This window comes from Microtus pennsylvanicus, chromosome 11 (genome assembly GCF_037038515.1).
Source record: "Microtus pennsylvanicus isolate mMicPen1 chromosome 11, mMicPen1.hap1, whole genome shotgun sequence".
Taxonomy (NCBI): Eukaryota; Metazoa; Chordata; class Mammalia; order Rodentia; family Cricetidae; genus Microtus; species Microtus pennsylvanicus.
In genome coordinates this window covers 90,645,590-90,661,225 of record NC_134589.1, presented here as the reverse complement: position 1 = coordinate 90,661,225, position 15,636 = coordinate 90,645,590, and the positions used below count along the sequence as shown (strand labels likewise).

General features: G+C 48.1%; 2 protein-coding genes across 4 annotated transcripts in view; one reads left to right on the top strand and one right to left on the bottom strand.

The window, feature by feature from the left end:
• Positions 1-3,214, bottom strand: part of Cramp1 (cramped chromatin regulator 1) — a 60,018-nt gene extending 56,804 nt beyond the window's left edge. For both annotated transcript variants that reach the window (XM_075941525.1, XM_075941526.1), the window contains exons 1-2: positions 3,078-3,214; positions 1,239-1,579 (exon numbers count right to left, since the gene is read on the bottom strand). In XM_075941525.1, the coding sequence (XP_075797640.1) occupies positions 1,239-1,578 (340 nt within the window). In that variant the 5' untranslated portion in view covers position 1,579; positions 3,078-3,214. The remainder of the gene's footprint in view (positions 1-1,238; positions 1,580-3,077) is intronic.
• Positions 3,215-3,724: 510 nt separating this feature from the next.
• The window catches only part of Ift140 (intraflagellar transport 140), a 90,473-nt gene continuing 78,561 nt past the window's right edge, over positions 3,725-15,636 (top strand). Inside the window, exons 1-6 of one of the 2 annotated variants that reach the window (XM_075941523.1) lie at positions 3,725-4,422; positions 5,078-5,107; positions 6,386-6,563; positions 7,959-8,180; positions 15,204-15,325; positions 15,450-15,592. In XM_075941523.1, coding sequence (XP_075797638.1) covers positions 6,417-6,563; positions 7,959-8,180; positions 15,204-15,325; positions 15,450-15,592 — 634 coding nt within the window. In that variant the 5' untranslated portion in view covers positions 3,725-4,422; positions 5,078-5,107; positions 6,386-6,416. The remainder of the gene's footprint in view (positions 4,423-5,077; positions 5,108-6,385; positions 6,564-7,958; positions 8,181-15,203; positions 15,326-15,449; positions 15,593-15,636) is intronic. The other variant, XM_075941524.1, reaches the window with a different exon arrangement.

The window sequence follows — 15,636 nt, the reverse complement described above, 5'->3', positions numbered from 1 at the left end:
GCTGTAAAAGAGTGTTTTGGTTTTGGTTTGTTTTTTGGAGACAGGGTTTCTCGTAGCTTTGGAATCTGCCCTGGAACTCACTCTGTAGACCAGAATTGCCTCAAACTCACAGAAACCCGCCTGCCTCTGCCTTAGGAGTGCTAGGATTAAAGGCGTGCGCCACCACCCAGCTGGGTTTTGTTTTTTAAATACAGGGTCTTACTATGGAGCCCTAGGTGGCCAAGATCTTGCTGTGTAAATCAAGTAGGTCTTGAACTCTCAGAGATCAACCCACCTCTGCCCCCCAAATGCTTAAAGGTGTATGCCTCCATGCCTGGCTATAAGTTTAGAGAACACATTAGAAACCGATGTTCCATTTGTATTTTTGAAAAAGCCAAGCATAACAATTTAGGCTTGTTATCTTAGCACTCAGGAAGCTGAGGCAGAAAGACTGCTAAGCACTGAAGGTCAGCCTAAGGCTACTTAGTAAATTCCAGGCCAACCTGGGCTACCTAACAGATCTTGTCTTTAAAAAAAAAGGGGGGGGGGGAAGGGCAAACTTGGTCAGAAATGAATGCAAGAGCCAACTGCCTGCACAGTTAATAGAAACCATGATGTTGAAATACAAATAAACAAAAGCAGACCAGGAAATACGGCCACGTGAAGAACCAAAATGGGACTTTTAAAAAATTACTTCTTTAAGAGGCCTCAGAAAAGCAGTCACAGTCCCAACATAAGGACAGCACCGCAGGCTGCCTCCTGATAGGTCGCTGTTGATTTTATCAAGTGGAGATCCTTTCTGTGACACCAAGTATACCTCAGCTGAAACTCTGAGGGTCGCATTTTTGTGTTCTTCATACTTTCAAGCCAGGAACTCTTTGGTGGCGGACAATGAGCCAAACCCAGTCTCTGCCATCACTAACCGTACTTTTTAAATTTCTCATCAACAACCTCCCTGGCCCATAAATTTCAAAAGCCAGTTCCTTTGTTACATTTCCACCACTTGAGGTGTGAAAACAGAGCAAGTACTTTCTCTGCCTAGTCTTGAGCTATTGTGCGTAATTTAAAATGGCCATCCATGGAAAGCCGTCAGGGACCCTTTGGGAATCTATTTCTCTTGCCCAGAGAAAGGACAATCACTGCCCCTTGTCCTGGTGTAAAGAGAAAAGTAACAGACTCGAAGAAGTAGAAGGGGACACGTGCCCCTGCAAGTGCCACCCAAGGAGGTCTTGCCACCCGCCAAAGGATAAGGTCCCTACCTTTTCCGCGCGGCCCGGAACCGCTGGCACCACCACTACCCACAGCGCAGGGCGCGTCCTTCCTGGGCCTCTTGCTCTGTGGTCGCACGCTGGACCTGAGGAAGTGGTGCTGGTCTTGGGGACTACCCTGCGGTGGGGACGGTGCTGGTAACCCTCTGGGTGGTGCTGGGGCTCCGGCGGCCCGAGAGGTCTGCCCGTCCCTCTTTGTGCTGCTGCTGTCCTCCGCCGCGTCCGCGCCGCCGGGCCCCTCTCCGTCCAGCGACTCCTCATCGGCCGTCCGCTTGCCCAGCTTCTTGAGCCCTTCCTCCCCGCTGCCGGCGTCGCCCAACTTCACTGTCATCCTGCGGCGGGAGAGGCGAGGAGAGGTGAGGAGGGCGACGGGCAGAAGTTTACCGCCGGCCTCCCAACATGGCGGCCGTTGTTTGTTCCAGCGCCGCCCGCCGCCCGCCCAAGGGCCCGCACAGTGCTGAGTCCGACCGGACCGGGACCCCGCCCCGCCCTTGGATGCCCCCAACCCAGGCTGGCCGACACGGCCCAGAGTGGTGGAAGGCAAGGCGGCAAGGCCTGGCCTCAGCGCTGTAGGAGCCGCTGTCCCGCCACCTACCCCTCGGCGCCGCAGCTCATGGCCCAACCTGGGCCCGCCTCGCTCCCCGCACCGCCCGTGGCCCCTGGCCTCCCCTCTGCTCGCTGGAGACGCGCGCGATCGTGCCGCGCACCTGCCTAGTGCAACGGCCCGCGCTGCCCTCAAAGCCCCCAGAGCTCCATGGGCCAAAGCTGCAGCTCCCTCCGAAGCTGGCATGCAAAGAGAGAGGCTCTGCACTCCGGGAACCTTCCCAGGCGGGAGACGGGAGATGGACCGACTACAACGCTCGTGCAACAAAGCCTGTTGCACGGAACAGGTTAGGGAACACTGGAAAAGTGACAGCATACACTATTATGTTCCAGTCGGATTTCAAGAATCGGAACTAAACTATGTAAACAATGCTGGAAACAACAAAATTCTTGTGATAATTTCTGCCACTGTCATAAAAATATCGGTAAACAATATAACAATTATCTGCAGCCTAGAGAAGTTACACTCAGAATAAACTAAGGATCAGGTACATTCCAACATCTTAGGAACAGGCTGTGTACGTGATGAAGCAGGAGAGACATTGCGTTCTTCAGCAGACGCGACACTAGGCTCCACGCAACTGCTGAGAACATTCCCATTTAATAAGAAAACTAGACAGAGCAAAGCACCAACGCTAAGAAGGAAACAGATTGAAGGTAGAGACCGGGACGTAAAACTCCAAGTAACACCACAAAATGGTGCTGCAACAAACGGTGTGCATTTTCCTGTTTGGGTCTGATCTAATACTGGCTTAAGAAAACTCTGGCACAGAACCACATACCCACGCTAAGGGATTTCACCCACAGGACTTCTCTTTGAACATATTCACTTTTAAGCACCTCACCCAGGTGCCCAGAACCCTGTCATTGCGCTAGGAAATGAAACCCATTCCCAGAACCAGCCGTTCCAACGCCACCGAGCAAAACCGCGTCAGTCCAACAGGACCCACTCGCCTGCGCGCCAGGCCGCGGTCCCCAGGCGCATTCCGGTCGTTCCCCAGTAGCGGTGGACTCCATAGGAGTCCGTCAACTAAACCCGTCACTTCCTGACCGTGGGAGGCACGGGAACTGCGGGCCTCAACCAGGCTCCACACCCTTTGTCCCATTCCGGGTGGGCGAAGCTCACATCGTCCCAGGGAGTTGACCGCTGGCTGCACGCAGCACAGCCCGCCAATACCGCAGCCCCTCCGCGGATCCCGTAGACACCCGAGTGCAGCCTGCGGTCACCTTTTTCATCCACGCCTCCCGGCAGCCTGGATCCCGGATCCCGGGCCTCCGCGGGCGCCCGCAGAACCAACCGGGCCGGGCAGCTCCGGCTGCGGCGAGGCCGCGACGCCGGGCTGGTGGTCGTGTGTTGAATGCAGTCGTCGAGCACCGTTCCCTTCGCACGTCCTTTCCGTGGACCGGAGTGCGGCTGACAGGGCTGAGGGCGCCGGTGCTGCCGCCGCTCGCCCTCCCACACCCGGGCCGCCGCGCTCTAAACAGTTCCGGCTACGGCGGCCGCGGGGGACCTGAAGTCAGCGCCGGAGCGGGGCGGGGCGGACGTCTTGCAAGAAGACGAGACGTCCAGCTTTTCTGCGGGCGCGCCCAACCAGCTGTGTTGCCATTGGTCTGCAGCTGCTGCGTGCGCGCGCGCGCAGGGTCTACTGGGGCGGGCCCGCAACGTGGGGCGTGTTGTGACGGCAACCTCGCGCACTTACGGACCGTGCGTCTCTTCGGGTTGGCGAACCGACAGCCAATAGGCTCAGCGTCCGGGCTGTGATTGGCTGTGGCTGTGTTGACGGATGCGTGAGAAGAAATCACCGCCTCGGCGGGGCGTCTCGAAACGCGCGCGAACTCGGGTGGGGATAAGGCACTAGGAAAACAGGATCAGGGCCATAAACATATCATAGCATACCCCACTGACACTTGTCCCTTTTGAAGAGATAAGGAAATGTTATTAAAAATTCCATTGCTTACGCAAGTGGCGTTGGAAAATAAGTATACTAGTTCAGGGGCAGTCCCCGCCTCTGGTTATCCCCTTCACTCATTTGCGTGGACCGTCCTACTGCGCCTGCTCTCCGGCGACACCCGCCGTTGGCTAACACTGGCTGAAGTGCGCACGGTCGCCCAGGGAACCCCTATCCTAGTCGCGAGGTTCTGCTGAGTACCGGCTTGCAGCTGTCTCCCGAGACGTCAACGCGCCACACTTGGGGGCGGCGTCCAGTACTCAGAACGTCCCAGAGAAGCTCTCGAGCTGCGTCCTCCCATCCTAGGAGATGCAGCAAAGCTCCGCGAGGTGCCGGCTAATGGCCTCCGTAGTGGGGTGGAAAGGATGAATCCAAGGAGAAAAGAACAGGAAACTCGGCGCAGCTTGCCCTGAGTAGCAAATCGTTCTGGTCCATGCATTAGCAGGCAACCCAAACTGTGACCCTGAGGCGGGCCCAAGATTCAGAGCTGCCCCGGGTGGTACCGACTGTCTTCGGCTCTTTCCGCGGCCAGCCGCCAGTCGTTTCGGGAAGCATCGGAGGCGCGGCGCTCTCCCTCAACTGCTTCTGCTTTCTTCGAGCGGTGTTGTCCTGGCAACACGGAGGTATAGGGAGTCTGACGAAGTTAGATTCCTATTGCTGAGATGCAGAGGGCTCTGGGGTTGGAGTAGGGAGCCCAGCCAAGCTTAAGGTGGGGGAGGGCCCTTTAGGATTGGGCTGGGGCTCCGAAGTGGCTTGCCAGAACCCTCTTGATTTCTCTATCTATGCTAGCTTCATGAGGGTTATCCCTCCCTGCACAATGCTAGGACCTCCTGCTGATTTTTCGATTTGCCACGTGGATTCCTCTAGATGCATTTAGTGCAAAGTAGGGGGAAGATAAGAAAGTCAAAATCCTGAGCTTGGTCAACCTTCGGATGGCTTTACAAAGATCACATGACCGCTTTGAACTACAAGGCTTTTCAGTAATGTTTACCTGAGGCAGCCAGTGACCTTATTCTAGCCTAGAGGGTGGCCACTGGTCAGTTCCCCTGAAAGTCTATTTTAGAACCCATCCTAGTGTTCCTGAAAGTGTCTCAGAGGAGTAACTTTTCTTTAAGTTTTGTTGATATGACTCCTAGGCGTAATGGGCCTAACAGATTGTTTCTGAAAAGGTGTTTGTTTGGTGGAGGCAATTGTCCCTGAAAACAATTGATGACTATAAAAATGAGGATCAGTGGACTGGAAAAAGTGAGATTTTCTTTTTCTTGTTTTATGTCCTAGACTCTTGAAGCTTGTTTTATAAAAGAAAGGGTAAGTACTTGTTCCTGAACTAAAGCCACTAACGAATTCTCATTAAGTATTTTATTGTGAACATCTTCCTCCTAAGGTTTACTTTAATAACTTTTTAGTTATGTGACTGATAATCACTTAAAAAACTAGAGTGCTAGTGAAAGAGAGAATGAACGATTAAAACGTTGTATAAAAATGGAGTTATTGAAAAAAATGGAGTTATTGAAGCTGGCATCTAGTCTCCTTTTTAAAAATAGAATTTTCGCCGGGTTGTGGTGGCTCACACCTTTAATCCCAGCACTCGGGAGGCAGAGGCAGGCGGATCTCTGTGAGTTCGAGGCCAGCCTGGTCTACAAGAGCTAGTTCCAAGATAGGCTCCAAAGCTACAGAGAAACCCTGTCTCGAAACAACAAAAAAAAAGAAAAAGAAAAAAAAATAGAATCTTCTTTCTTTTTTTGAGGCAAGGTCTCACTATGTAGACAATACTGATTCAAACACATAGGGATCCTCCTGCCTCTTCTTCTTGAGTGCTGGGATTAAAAGCTTATGCCATGATATTTGGCTTTTTTTATTTTTAATGTGTGTATGTGTATGCATGTGCGCCAGCAAAGGCATGAAATCCCGGAGGAACTGGAGTTACAGGCGGTTGTGAGCTGCCTGATGTGAGTGCTGGGACATGAAGTTACGTTGTCTGGAAGAGCACTGTGCTTTCTTGACCACAGAGCCATTGTTCAAGCCCATGTCACAGTCCAGATTCAGCTTCTCCAGGGTCACTGTAGCCTTGTGATCCTGACTGTCTAAAAGAGACATCTGCCCACTACCATCTGGATGTCATAGCTAGACAACATTCACGAGTTTTGTGGTTTTACTAAAATTGAACACTGTTTTTCTCCTGTTCCCCCTGTACAGGTGTTCTCTTATGGGCAGTTTGCTTTTATTTTGTTTTAAAGTTTTCTTTGAAAGTATCTGTAGAAATTGAAATCATGCTTATTGTCTCTACAATGAGAATTTCCAAGAATTATTTAAAGTCCTGGTTTCAGTGCTCCCTTGCTTTTATTATCTTTCTAGTTACTTCTCTGATGGCAATGAATTTTACTTTCTTCCCAGCACACTGTGGGTCACTCCAAGTTCAATTCTTTGCATCTGATTTTCTGTTTCTCCCGAATAGAGATCTTTAGCAAATGAACCTGCTCACATTAGTCTAAAGACCATTTTTCGGGTGCTAGGTGTCTTCGTAGGTTTGCTTCCCTTTTGTAACCTTATATGTAGTTGCTCATGGTGTTTTTTTCCCCTCTGCAGGTTTCCTCCCTGACCAGATCTGTACCTCATCATGGCACTGTATTTTGACCACCGAATCAAAGCCCCGGATTCATCCAGATCTCCCTCTCACATTAGCTGGCACCCCACCCAGCCATTCCTGGCAGTAGCATCTGAAAGCCCAGCTGCTGGAGGCAATGTAGACATCTACCTTGAACAAGTGAGTCATCGGAGCTACTTAGACTTCAGCAGCTTCTACCTCTTCTGCTCTTTTCTTTCCTTGAGGACAGAGGCCGGGAGTCGGGGTAGCACCACTCTAGATTTCTCCTCATCACTTCTTCCTCACTTCCTCAAGGCCAAATTATTCCCACTCATCTGAGCGCTCATGTGTGGCAGTTCTTTTTTCCCTGCCATGTAGATTCCTGAGCATACTTAAACCTGATCCCCTGTGCTGTGCATGCCTTCTTCAACTCTTCCTGTTGGCCCTTTGGATTTTTTTAGATTTATTTATTGTATGTGTATGATTGTTTTGCCTTTTTGTATGTACACGCGCCAGTGCATGTCTTCACAGTCAGAAGACGGCACTGGATCCACAGGAATTGGAGTTATAGATGGTCGTGAACCATCATGTTCTTGCTGGGAACCAAACCCAGGTATTTAGCAAGGTCAGTAAGTGCCCTGTACCACTGAATCATCTTTCCAGCCCCATGTTGACCCTTTCAAGCTGTACTAGTTTCCTGTGGCTGCTATAACAAATTACCAGATTTGGAGACAATCTGGGTGTCTCCAAAGAAGAGAAACTGCTTTCCTCACAGCTATAGAGGCCAGAATATATAAGATCTGGATCTTGCTGACTAGCCAGCCTAGCTGAAGCAGTTAGCTCCAGGTTCACGTTAGAGACTCTATCTCCAAATTAGGAGAGCTGACGAGATGACTCAGTGAGTAAAGGTGCTTCCAAGCCCGATCACGTGAGGTCAGTCTACAGGACCCACAAGATGGAAGTAAAGAACTGCTCCCTGTCCTCTTACCTCAACACACATCATGACACACACATGTGTATACACAGATACACACAAAATAAGTTATTTTTTTGTTCTCGTTTTTGAAACAAGGTTTCTCTGTGTATCCCTGGCTATTTCGGAACTCTCCCTGTAGACCAGGCTGGCCTTGAACTCATAGACCAACCTGCCTCTGCCTCCCGAGTGCTGGGATTAAAGACATGTGCTACCACTACTCGGCTTATAAGTGATTGTTTAAAAAGATTTTGTGAGCGCACATGTGTGTCAGTGCCCTTGGATGCTAGAAGACATCAGATTACTGGAGCTGGAGTTAGAGGTGATTGGGAGCCATCTGATTTGGGTGCTGGGAGCTGATCAGGTCCTCTGGAAGAGCAGCACGAACTCTTACCTGCTGACCCATCTCTTCAGTCCCCATGTTATGCTTGTGTACGTGCACATGTGCACCCAGACACACATGGAAGAGACCATCTATCATATCTCCTTATTAAATAGCTCTTTAGATCTTAAAGGAGCTGATGTGAACTGTGGGGATTAGGCAGTTCCTGATATCCCTGCCACTATCTACAATGTGAAATTTTACTTCTTGTTTCACATAGGGTGAGCCTGTGCCTGACACCCACATTGAGAAGTCCTTCCGGGTCACTTCACTGTGCTGGCACCCAACAAGGCTTATCCTGGCTATTGGCTGGGAGACTGGAGAAGTGATGATGTTTAATAAGCAAGACAAGGAGCAGCACACAGTGCCCCTGCCGCATACTACTGACATTGCCATCCTCAGTTGGAGTACCAGTGGGAGCTGCCTGGTATCTGGAGATAAGGTGAGAAGTGCGCAGTCTCCATCCCCACCATGCATATGGGGGTGCACCCGAAAGATACTAAAGACCAAATTATTTAAATGTTTGGTTTCTAGAGTCAAATGATCTCTTCAGGCATGATTGCAGATTTTTTTCTTCTCATTTTTTACTGGTTGAGAATGTTAGCCAGGCAGTGGTGACACATACCTTTTATCCCAGCATGCAGGAGGCAAAGGCAGGTGAATCTCTCTGAATTTGAAGCCAGCTTGATCTACAAATCGAGTTCCAGGACAGCCAGGACTGTTACACAGAAAAACTCTGTCTCTGGAAGGGGGTGGGAGGAGAGAATGTCATACATACATATAATGTGTTTTGATCAAGTCTACCCTACATTTTCCCCCTGCGTTTCTGTCCCTATCCCCAGTACCCTAGTTCCTCCCAATTTTATGTGTTCTTTTCTTTTTCTTTTTATAAAAATATGTATTTGAACCATGAATTCAACATCATGTGCCAAGGATATGTCTATACCTCTTTAATGAACTTATTAGGAAATTGCATTTGTGGTGATGGAGCAAATATCCCAGATACCAGCACATTTGTGGCACTCCAAAATCTTCCATGAATACATTGGTAGCTACCCAGAGTCAGTGGTCTAATTTGTCTAGATCAGGGCTCCTTACCTAGAGAACATTTTGCAGTGTCAGGAGACTTAGGAAGAAGATTCCACAGGCTTCTCGTGTGCCCTATGGTAGAGGCTAATGCTGCTGCCCAATGCTCTACAGTGCACAGGATATTCTCAGTGACAAGAATGATCTGCCAAGGCTGAGACACCCTGATTTGATTCACAGTTGTACAGCAGATACCTTACAATGTACACATTTAATTAAAGGTAATGTATTGGCATGTTTCAAAGCTTAGAAAAGCCATATTGAGTGAAAAGATTCTATAATTCATCACTTGGTTCCCCACAGCCCACCCTCCAGCACACATGGCTTCTTACAATCTCTCCACTTTCTTCAGGCACACACTTCTCAGACCTCTAGAGAAGTTAAAAGAATAGTTCAGGTTCTCATTGCTAGTAGCCCTCGGGATCCCATCATGGTGATGCCCCGCCTTAGTATCCTATTGTGAAGAGACACCATGAGCGAGGCAACTCTTATTAAATAAAACATTAACTATTACATTACATTACATTACATTACATTACATTAACTGGGCTCGCTTACAGCTTCAGAGAGAGTCCATGATCATCATGGTGGGGAGCAGACAAGTATGGTGTTGAACAGTAGCTGAGAGCTTTACATCCTGATCTGCAGGGCCTAGCATGGACTTCTGAAACCTCAATCCTCACCCCCGTCAACCTACTTCCTTCAACAAGGCCACACCTCCAAATCCTTCTAGTACTCTTCACACAGTTCCATTCCCTGATGACTAAGCATTCAAACATATTAGCTTATGGGGGCCATTCTCATTCAAACCATCACATACCCCTAAACTTCAAGTCTTGGGTGCATAAGAGAGGAAGAATACAGTGCAAGTATTTCAGCATGGGAGGGAAAGATAATCCTGACTTGCTGGGAAGTCAGGCTACACCTGAGGCTGTAAAGGGACCCCTGTGGAGGGAAAGGTACCTAATTAGTCTTATCAAATAAAACCGGGAGTCAGATATTGGGGTAAAAGCTGAAATATCAGAGAAGCAGAACAGCTAACCATGAGACTACTTCCCTCTATGAAATCTTAGACCAAACAGGTGACATCCTGTCTCTACAAATCCTTAGACTGAACCGGGTCGGGGGCAGGGGGATGCTTTCTCTTACAAATCCTCACACTGAGTTCAGACTGAGTGGAGGATCCTGTCTCTACAAATTCTCAGACTGAATAGGGAGCCGAGATGTTGTCCTCACTGACCACCTTGTATTCCTATCTCCATCTTTGTAGTGCTGGGATTAAAGGCATGACCATCCCATGTGCTGAGATCAACGGCATGATCCTCCCAAATGCTGGCATTAACGGAGCCTCCACTGCCTGGTTCTGTTTCTCTTTTAGACTGGTTCAGTCTCAAGTAGCCCCAGGTGGCCTTAAACTCCTCCCAAGTGCTGGGATTAAAGGTGTGTGCCACCACCACTCCTGGCCTCTCCGGTTAAATTGTGGCTAGCTCTGCCTTCTGATCTCCAAGCAAACTTTATTTGTCAGAACCCAAACAAAATATCATACAACAGGTGCCCTGACTTGGGGGGAAGTCAGGCTATCCCTGAAACTGGGGTGTGGTGGGGGATGGTCTTCTTGCAGGGTGTAGCAATCCTACTCCGGCAGAGCTGGTCCAGCTGAGCTCTGCTCTACCCTCCCCCCCTCTTTAAGGGAGGTATCCCAGCAGAGGTATCCATTTATTCTCAGCCCTGGCTCAAGATGTTACTACTTCTGCCTTGCTCTGCTAAAGGGGAAACCCCTACAGAAATGTAGCGATCTCTTCTGGCTCCAGTAACAAGTTACTGCTTTTTCTGTTTAGCCTTCCTAAGAGAACTTCCCAGCAAAGGTTCTGCTCCATGTGCTGGCCAAACTTCAACCAAAACTCTTTTTTTTTTTTTTTTTTTTTGGTTTTTCGAGACAGGGTTTCTCTGTAGTTTTGGAGCCTGTCCTGGGACTAGCTCTTGTAGACCAGGCTGGCCTCGAATTCACAGAGATCTGCCTGCCTCTGCCTCCCCAGTGCTGGGATTAAAGGTGTGCGCCACCACTGCCCAGCTAACCAAAATTCTTTTTAAAAAAGAGATTTATTTAGGAAGGAGGAGTCCACAAGAGTGACCGCTTCTGCCAAAGTGAGAAAGGACAGGCAGCAACTGAACAGGCAGAGGGGCTTATATGGGGCTTCTTAGGAGCAGAGTTTCTCTAGGGAAAAGATTTTCTGCTCAGGGATTGGTTGTTTTTGTGTTCAGTTGGTCAGGGCAGATTTGGCTCTGGTGTCGAGGACAAACTGTTTCTTTCACTGGCCTTTTATACCCTTTTGGCTCTATTTCTTTCACTGGTTCTAGGGCCAAAGTATGTTTCTTTGGCTCTGATTTCAGGGTCAGGATGTATTTCTTAGGTTCTAGGTTCAGGGCTAAAGTGTTCTTTCACTGGCTCTGGGTTTAGGGTCAGGGTGCTAGATTTCATGCTCAGGGTTTGGTTGGCTTCCTGCTCAGTGATTGGTTGGCTTCGTGTTCAGTTGGTCAGGGGAAGATTTCACTCTGGGGCCAAACTCTGTCTGTTTCACTGTCCCTTTTTAGCCTTTTGGCTCTATTTTCAGGGCCAGAGTGTATTTCTTTCACTGGCTCTGGTTCCAGGGCCTAAGTGTGTTTCTTCGGCTCTGGTTTCAGAGTCAGGGTGTGTCTCTTTGGTTCTGGGTTCAGGCCTAACGTGTTTCTTTCACTGGCTCAGGCTTCAGGGTCAGGGTGTGTTTCTTTCACTGACTCTGGATTCAAAGCCACAATGTTTCTTTCGGTGACTCTGGTTTCAGAGTCAGGGTGGGTTTCTTTGACTGGCCTTTGTCAGTGATACACTGCAGCAAGACTTGTGAAAGGTACTGGACATCAAGACAAGGTATACGAGCACTAGTACATTTGTAAATTCTTTGTTAATACAATAGTTTCAAATATTTCACATATTTATGTGACCCTTAGGTATTTTTTTTCCCGGACTTGACACTAGAAATAATTCATAAATTCATTGATTGTAAGACTTCTCCGCACATAGAGCTTAGCAACACCCTTACTAAGGACTCTGAATACCAAGGCCAATGTCCACATGACGCCAGAGGAGCCTTAGCGTCTACCCTTCGTATAGATGTTACCAGTTGTTGACATGTGTCTACCTTTTCTCTTCCTGTGTGCACTTTTTCCTGCATATTTGCAAATTCCTCCTAAATGAATACATAAGCATCTAGAACCTAAACTCTCAAACCTCTCCTACATCACTGCTAAGCATCTGTCACATTCAGGAGCGAACACTGATACAGTACTGTTCCCCCATATGCAGTGCATATTAAAATTTCTCTTCTCTGGACTGGGAAAATAAAGGTTCTTGCCATGTAAACATAAGAATCAGAATGTGGATCATCAGTTGCCTGGCAGTTGTGCTCACCTTTAATCCCAGCATTTGAGAGGCGGAGTTAGGCAGACCTCTGAGTTTAGGGTGAGTTCCAGGGCAGCCAGAGCTAGACAGAGAGAGCCTGTCTCAGGGAATAAAAAAAGAAGAATTTGGATCATTGGAACCCATGTAAAAGCCAGGCAGGTGTATAATCTGCTATAATCCCAGCACTCAGGTTGCAGAACAAGTATTAGCTAGATTAGCTGGAATCAGCAAGCTTTGGGTTCAGTGTGAGACTCTACCTCATTAAATAAATTGAAAGACAACTGAGGAAGACATCCAACATCAACTTCAGGCCTCTACACTTAAGTAACACATGCCCACATACATGTGAACATGCATATACACACAATACACACATACACCCGCCCCTAAAATTTTGCCACTTGTTGCAGTAGCTTTTTTTATAGCTGTCTTTTCCTAATCCAGGGTTTAGCCAAGGATCTTCCATTACATTTAGCTGTCATTCTCATTGGTGTTTTAGCTAAGACCAATTCCCTTATCTTATGTTTTCCAATCCTCCCTCACCCTTTTGTCTTTCATAATAGTAACATTTTGAGTCCAGACTAGTTGCTTTCCAAAATGTTCTTCAGTTTAAATGTTTAACCGTAACCTCATGATTACTTTCAAGTTAAACATGCCAACCCTCATACTGACCTCTGCAAGAGGTACTGGGCTGTATGGTGGCGTTCTAGGCTCTCCTAGAGCAACAGGACTTCTCATGGATGTTTAGTGAGATCCCCGGAGGTATTTCTTCCTAGGGACACCCTCCTCAGATGCTAGCAGCTAGCACACATAGTGGTGCCTGGGTGAAGTGGCCTCGGTGTCCTTCCCAAAGTCTGGACTTAGAGAAGGAAATGAAGGTCTGACTTCTTGAAATGCTGGGCTCCTGCCAAATGAATGGGACAGCCTGCTGGCCCCAGATTAAGTTTATTTTCCTAGTTTTAGCTGCTCTCTGTTGCTTCCCTTGGTGAGCAAAAACAGAGTACTGTGGAAGAGTGGAGAAGTTGCTGGGATCAAGCCTAGTGAGGGATGTTCACTCATTCTTTATACCTTATCTTCCCCTTTTAGTTCATAATTAAATTAGTTCCAGCATAATGTTAGGTTTTCTGAGAAGGACTAAACATTTCTTGAGTATTCTGACTCAAGGGACTTAGCTCACAGCTGAGTTTCATATGCCTGAGTAATCCGTGTGGTTAGCTGTTTCTTCATTTTGTCAAGATGAGAATGATGAAGTGTAAGGATCCCGAATTATTCAACTTCACAGGAGATTGTCAAACTACTTCATAACACAAAGGTGGAAGGCTCATTAATGATATTCTGTTATATGTATAGATTGATGCCTCACTCAGCTGTCATCAGGGAGGCTTCACCCAGCAACTGATGGAAACAGATGCAGAGACCCACGCCAAACATTAGGTGGACCTTGGGGAATCCTGCAGAAGAGGGGAGGAAGGATTGTGGGAGACAGTGGAGTCAAGGACACCTCAAGAAAACCCGTGGAAGCCGGGCGGTGGTGGCGCCCGCCTTTAATCCCAGCACTTGGGAGGCAGAGGCAGGCAGATCTCTGTGAGTTTGAGGCCAGCCTGGTCTACAAGAGCTTAGTTCCAGGACAGGCTCCAAAGCTACAGAGAACCCTGTCTCGAAAAAAAAAGAAAAAAGAAAACCCATGGAACCAACTAACCTGGCCTCATAGGGGCTCATAGAGACTGAACCAACAACTAATGAGACTGCATGGGAGTGACGTACGCCCCTAGGCCCTATGTAATTTACCTAGATAGGCCTTGTGTAATTGATCCCAGCCTTTGATGACTTCCAGATTGAACACACTGGTTCCCCAGCACACACACACACACACACACACACACACCAATCTGGGGCCAGAGCTAGGACAGTCTGAACAACAGTGTAAACGGCATTTAGATTATAACCAAAGCAGGAGATAAGTACCTAAGAGTCCATACTGATGATGTATCTGCTTATTGCTAAACAAATAATAGGAAAAAGACAAATCTTTTATGTTGTAGAATACCAAATAATTTATATAAGTACTTCATCCTTGACTCCCACCCCTTAAACCAGAAATGCATACTCCTCCTTCTTTCTGGGGAATATAGCATAGAAAGGGAGGGGAAAGAGTCACTTTACAATGGGCAAGAGCGACCTCTACAAGGTGTCATGGTCAACATCACAGTGATCACTTGTGTTCACAGTAGGGACCCTCCAATAGGGAACTGCTTTTCTGGTCCTTTCTCAACAAACCTGTAACCCCCTTCCAGCTATGAGGAAGACGTCAGGTAAATCCCAGGAGAGCAGTGCCCTGCCCTGTACCTGAGCAGTACCGGGGAAATTGTGGCCCACAGGAGCCTAAGAAGGTGTGACTGCTCATGTCACGTGGAATCCTAGGCAGGCTCCCGGGACAAGAAAGGGATAGTAAGGGAAACTAAAGAATTCTGAAGAAAGTAGTGTGGACTTAGTTGGTAGTGATATAAATATTAGCTCATTAATTCCAAACAAGTGCTTTTCCCCCTGGGAGTGCTAGAGACTGAATTCAAGGCTTGTGTGTACTAAGGAAGCACTCTACTGCCGAGCTATATCCCAACCTTAGCTCATTAACTCTAAGAAATGTACCTTTTAGTATAGAGTAGGGGAAACTGGAGTCATGTCTAGGAACTCTGCACTGTCTTTGTAATCTTCCTGTAGATCAAAATTTATTCTAAATTAACAGTGTGTTCTAAGCACATAGCAGGTGCTCTCTAGGAGTGAGGAAGAGGAGGGGGCACAGAGAGGATTTGTTCCATGGTGCACCTGGAGTACAGCAGTGTTAAACAAGGAATTGCTAGTGTTGTGCTACTCCACTTAGTGTTCGCCTCCACCTAGTGATTCTGGGAGGATGTGCTCCTTACACATGTTGCTGGCCTCTTGCAGCTTGGAGTCCTGCTCTTGTGGAGACTGGACCAGCGGGGCCGAGTACAAGGGACACCACTCCTGAAACATGAATACGGGAAACCACTCACCCATTGCATCTTCCGGCAGCCCCCTCCAGGAGAGTAAGTATAAAGCCTTATATACTGTCTGCTTCTCTCTCCCCTCATGCTGGGCATGGGGTACATAGCTCCTGACCCAGCCCCATGGGATCCTAGAAATCTTGACTGCTGTATCCTTTACTCTCAGGGATCTGGTTCAGTTGGCAAAGGCAGCAGTAAGTGGTGATGAGAAAGCCCTGGACATGTTTAACTGGAGAAAAAGCAGCTTTGGAAGTTTCCTGAAGACAGGCTCTCAGGAGGGGCTGTCTTTTTTTGTCAGTCTGATGGATGGTAAGCAACCTGGGATGTAATTGTGGGAACCAAAGAGAATTTAG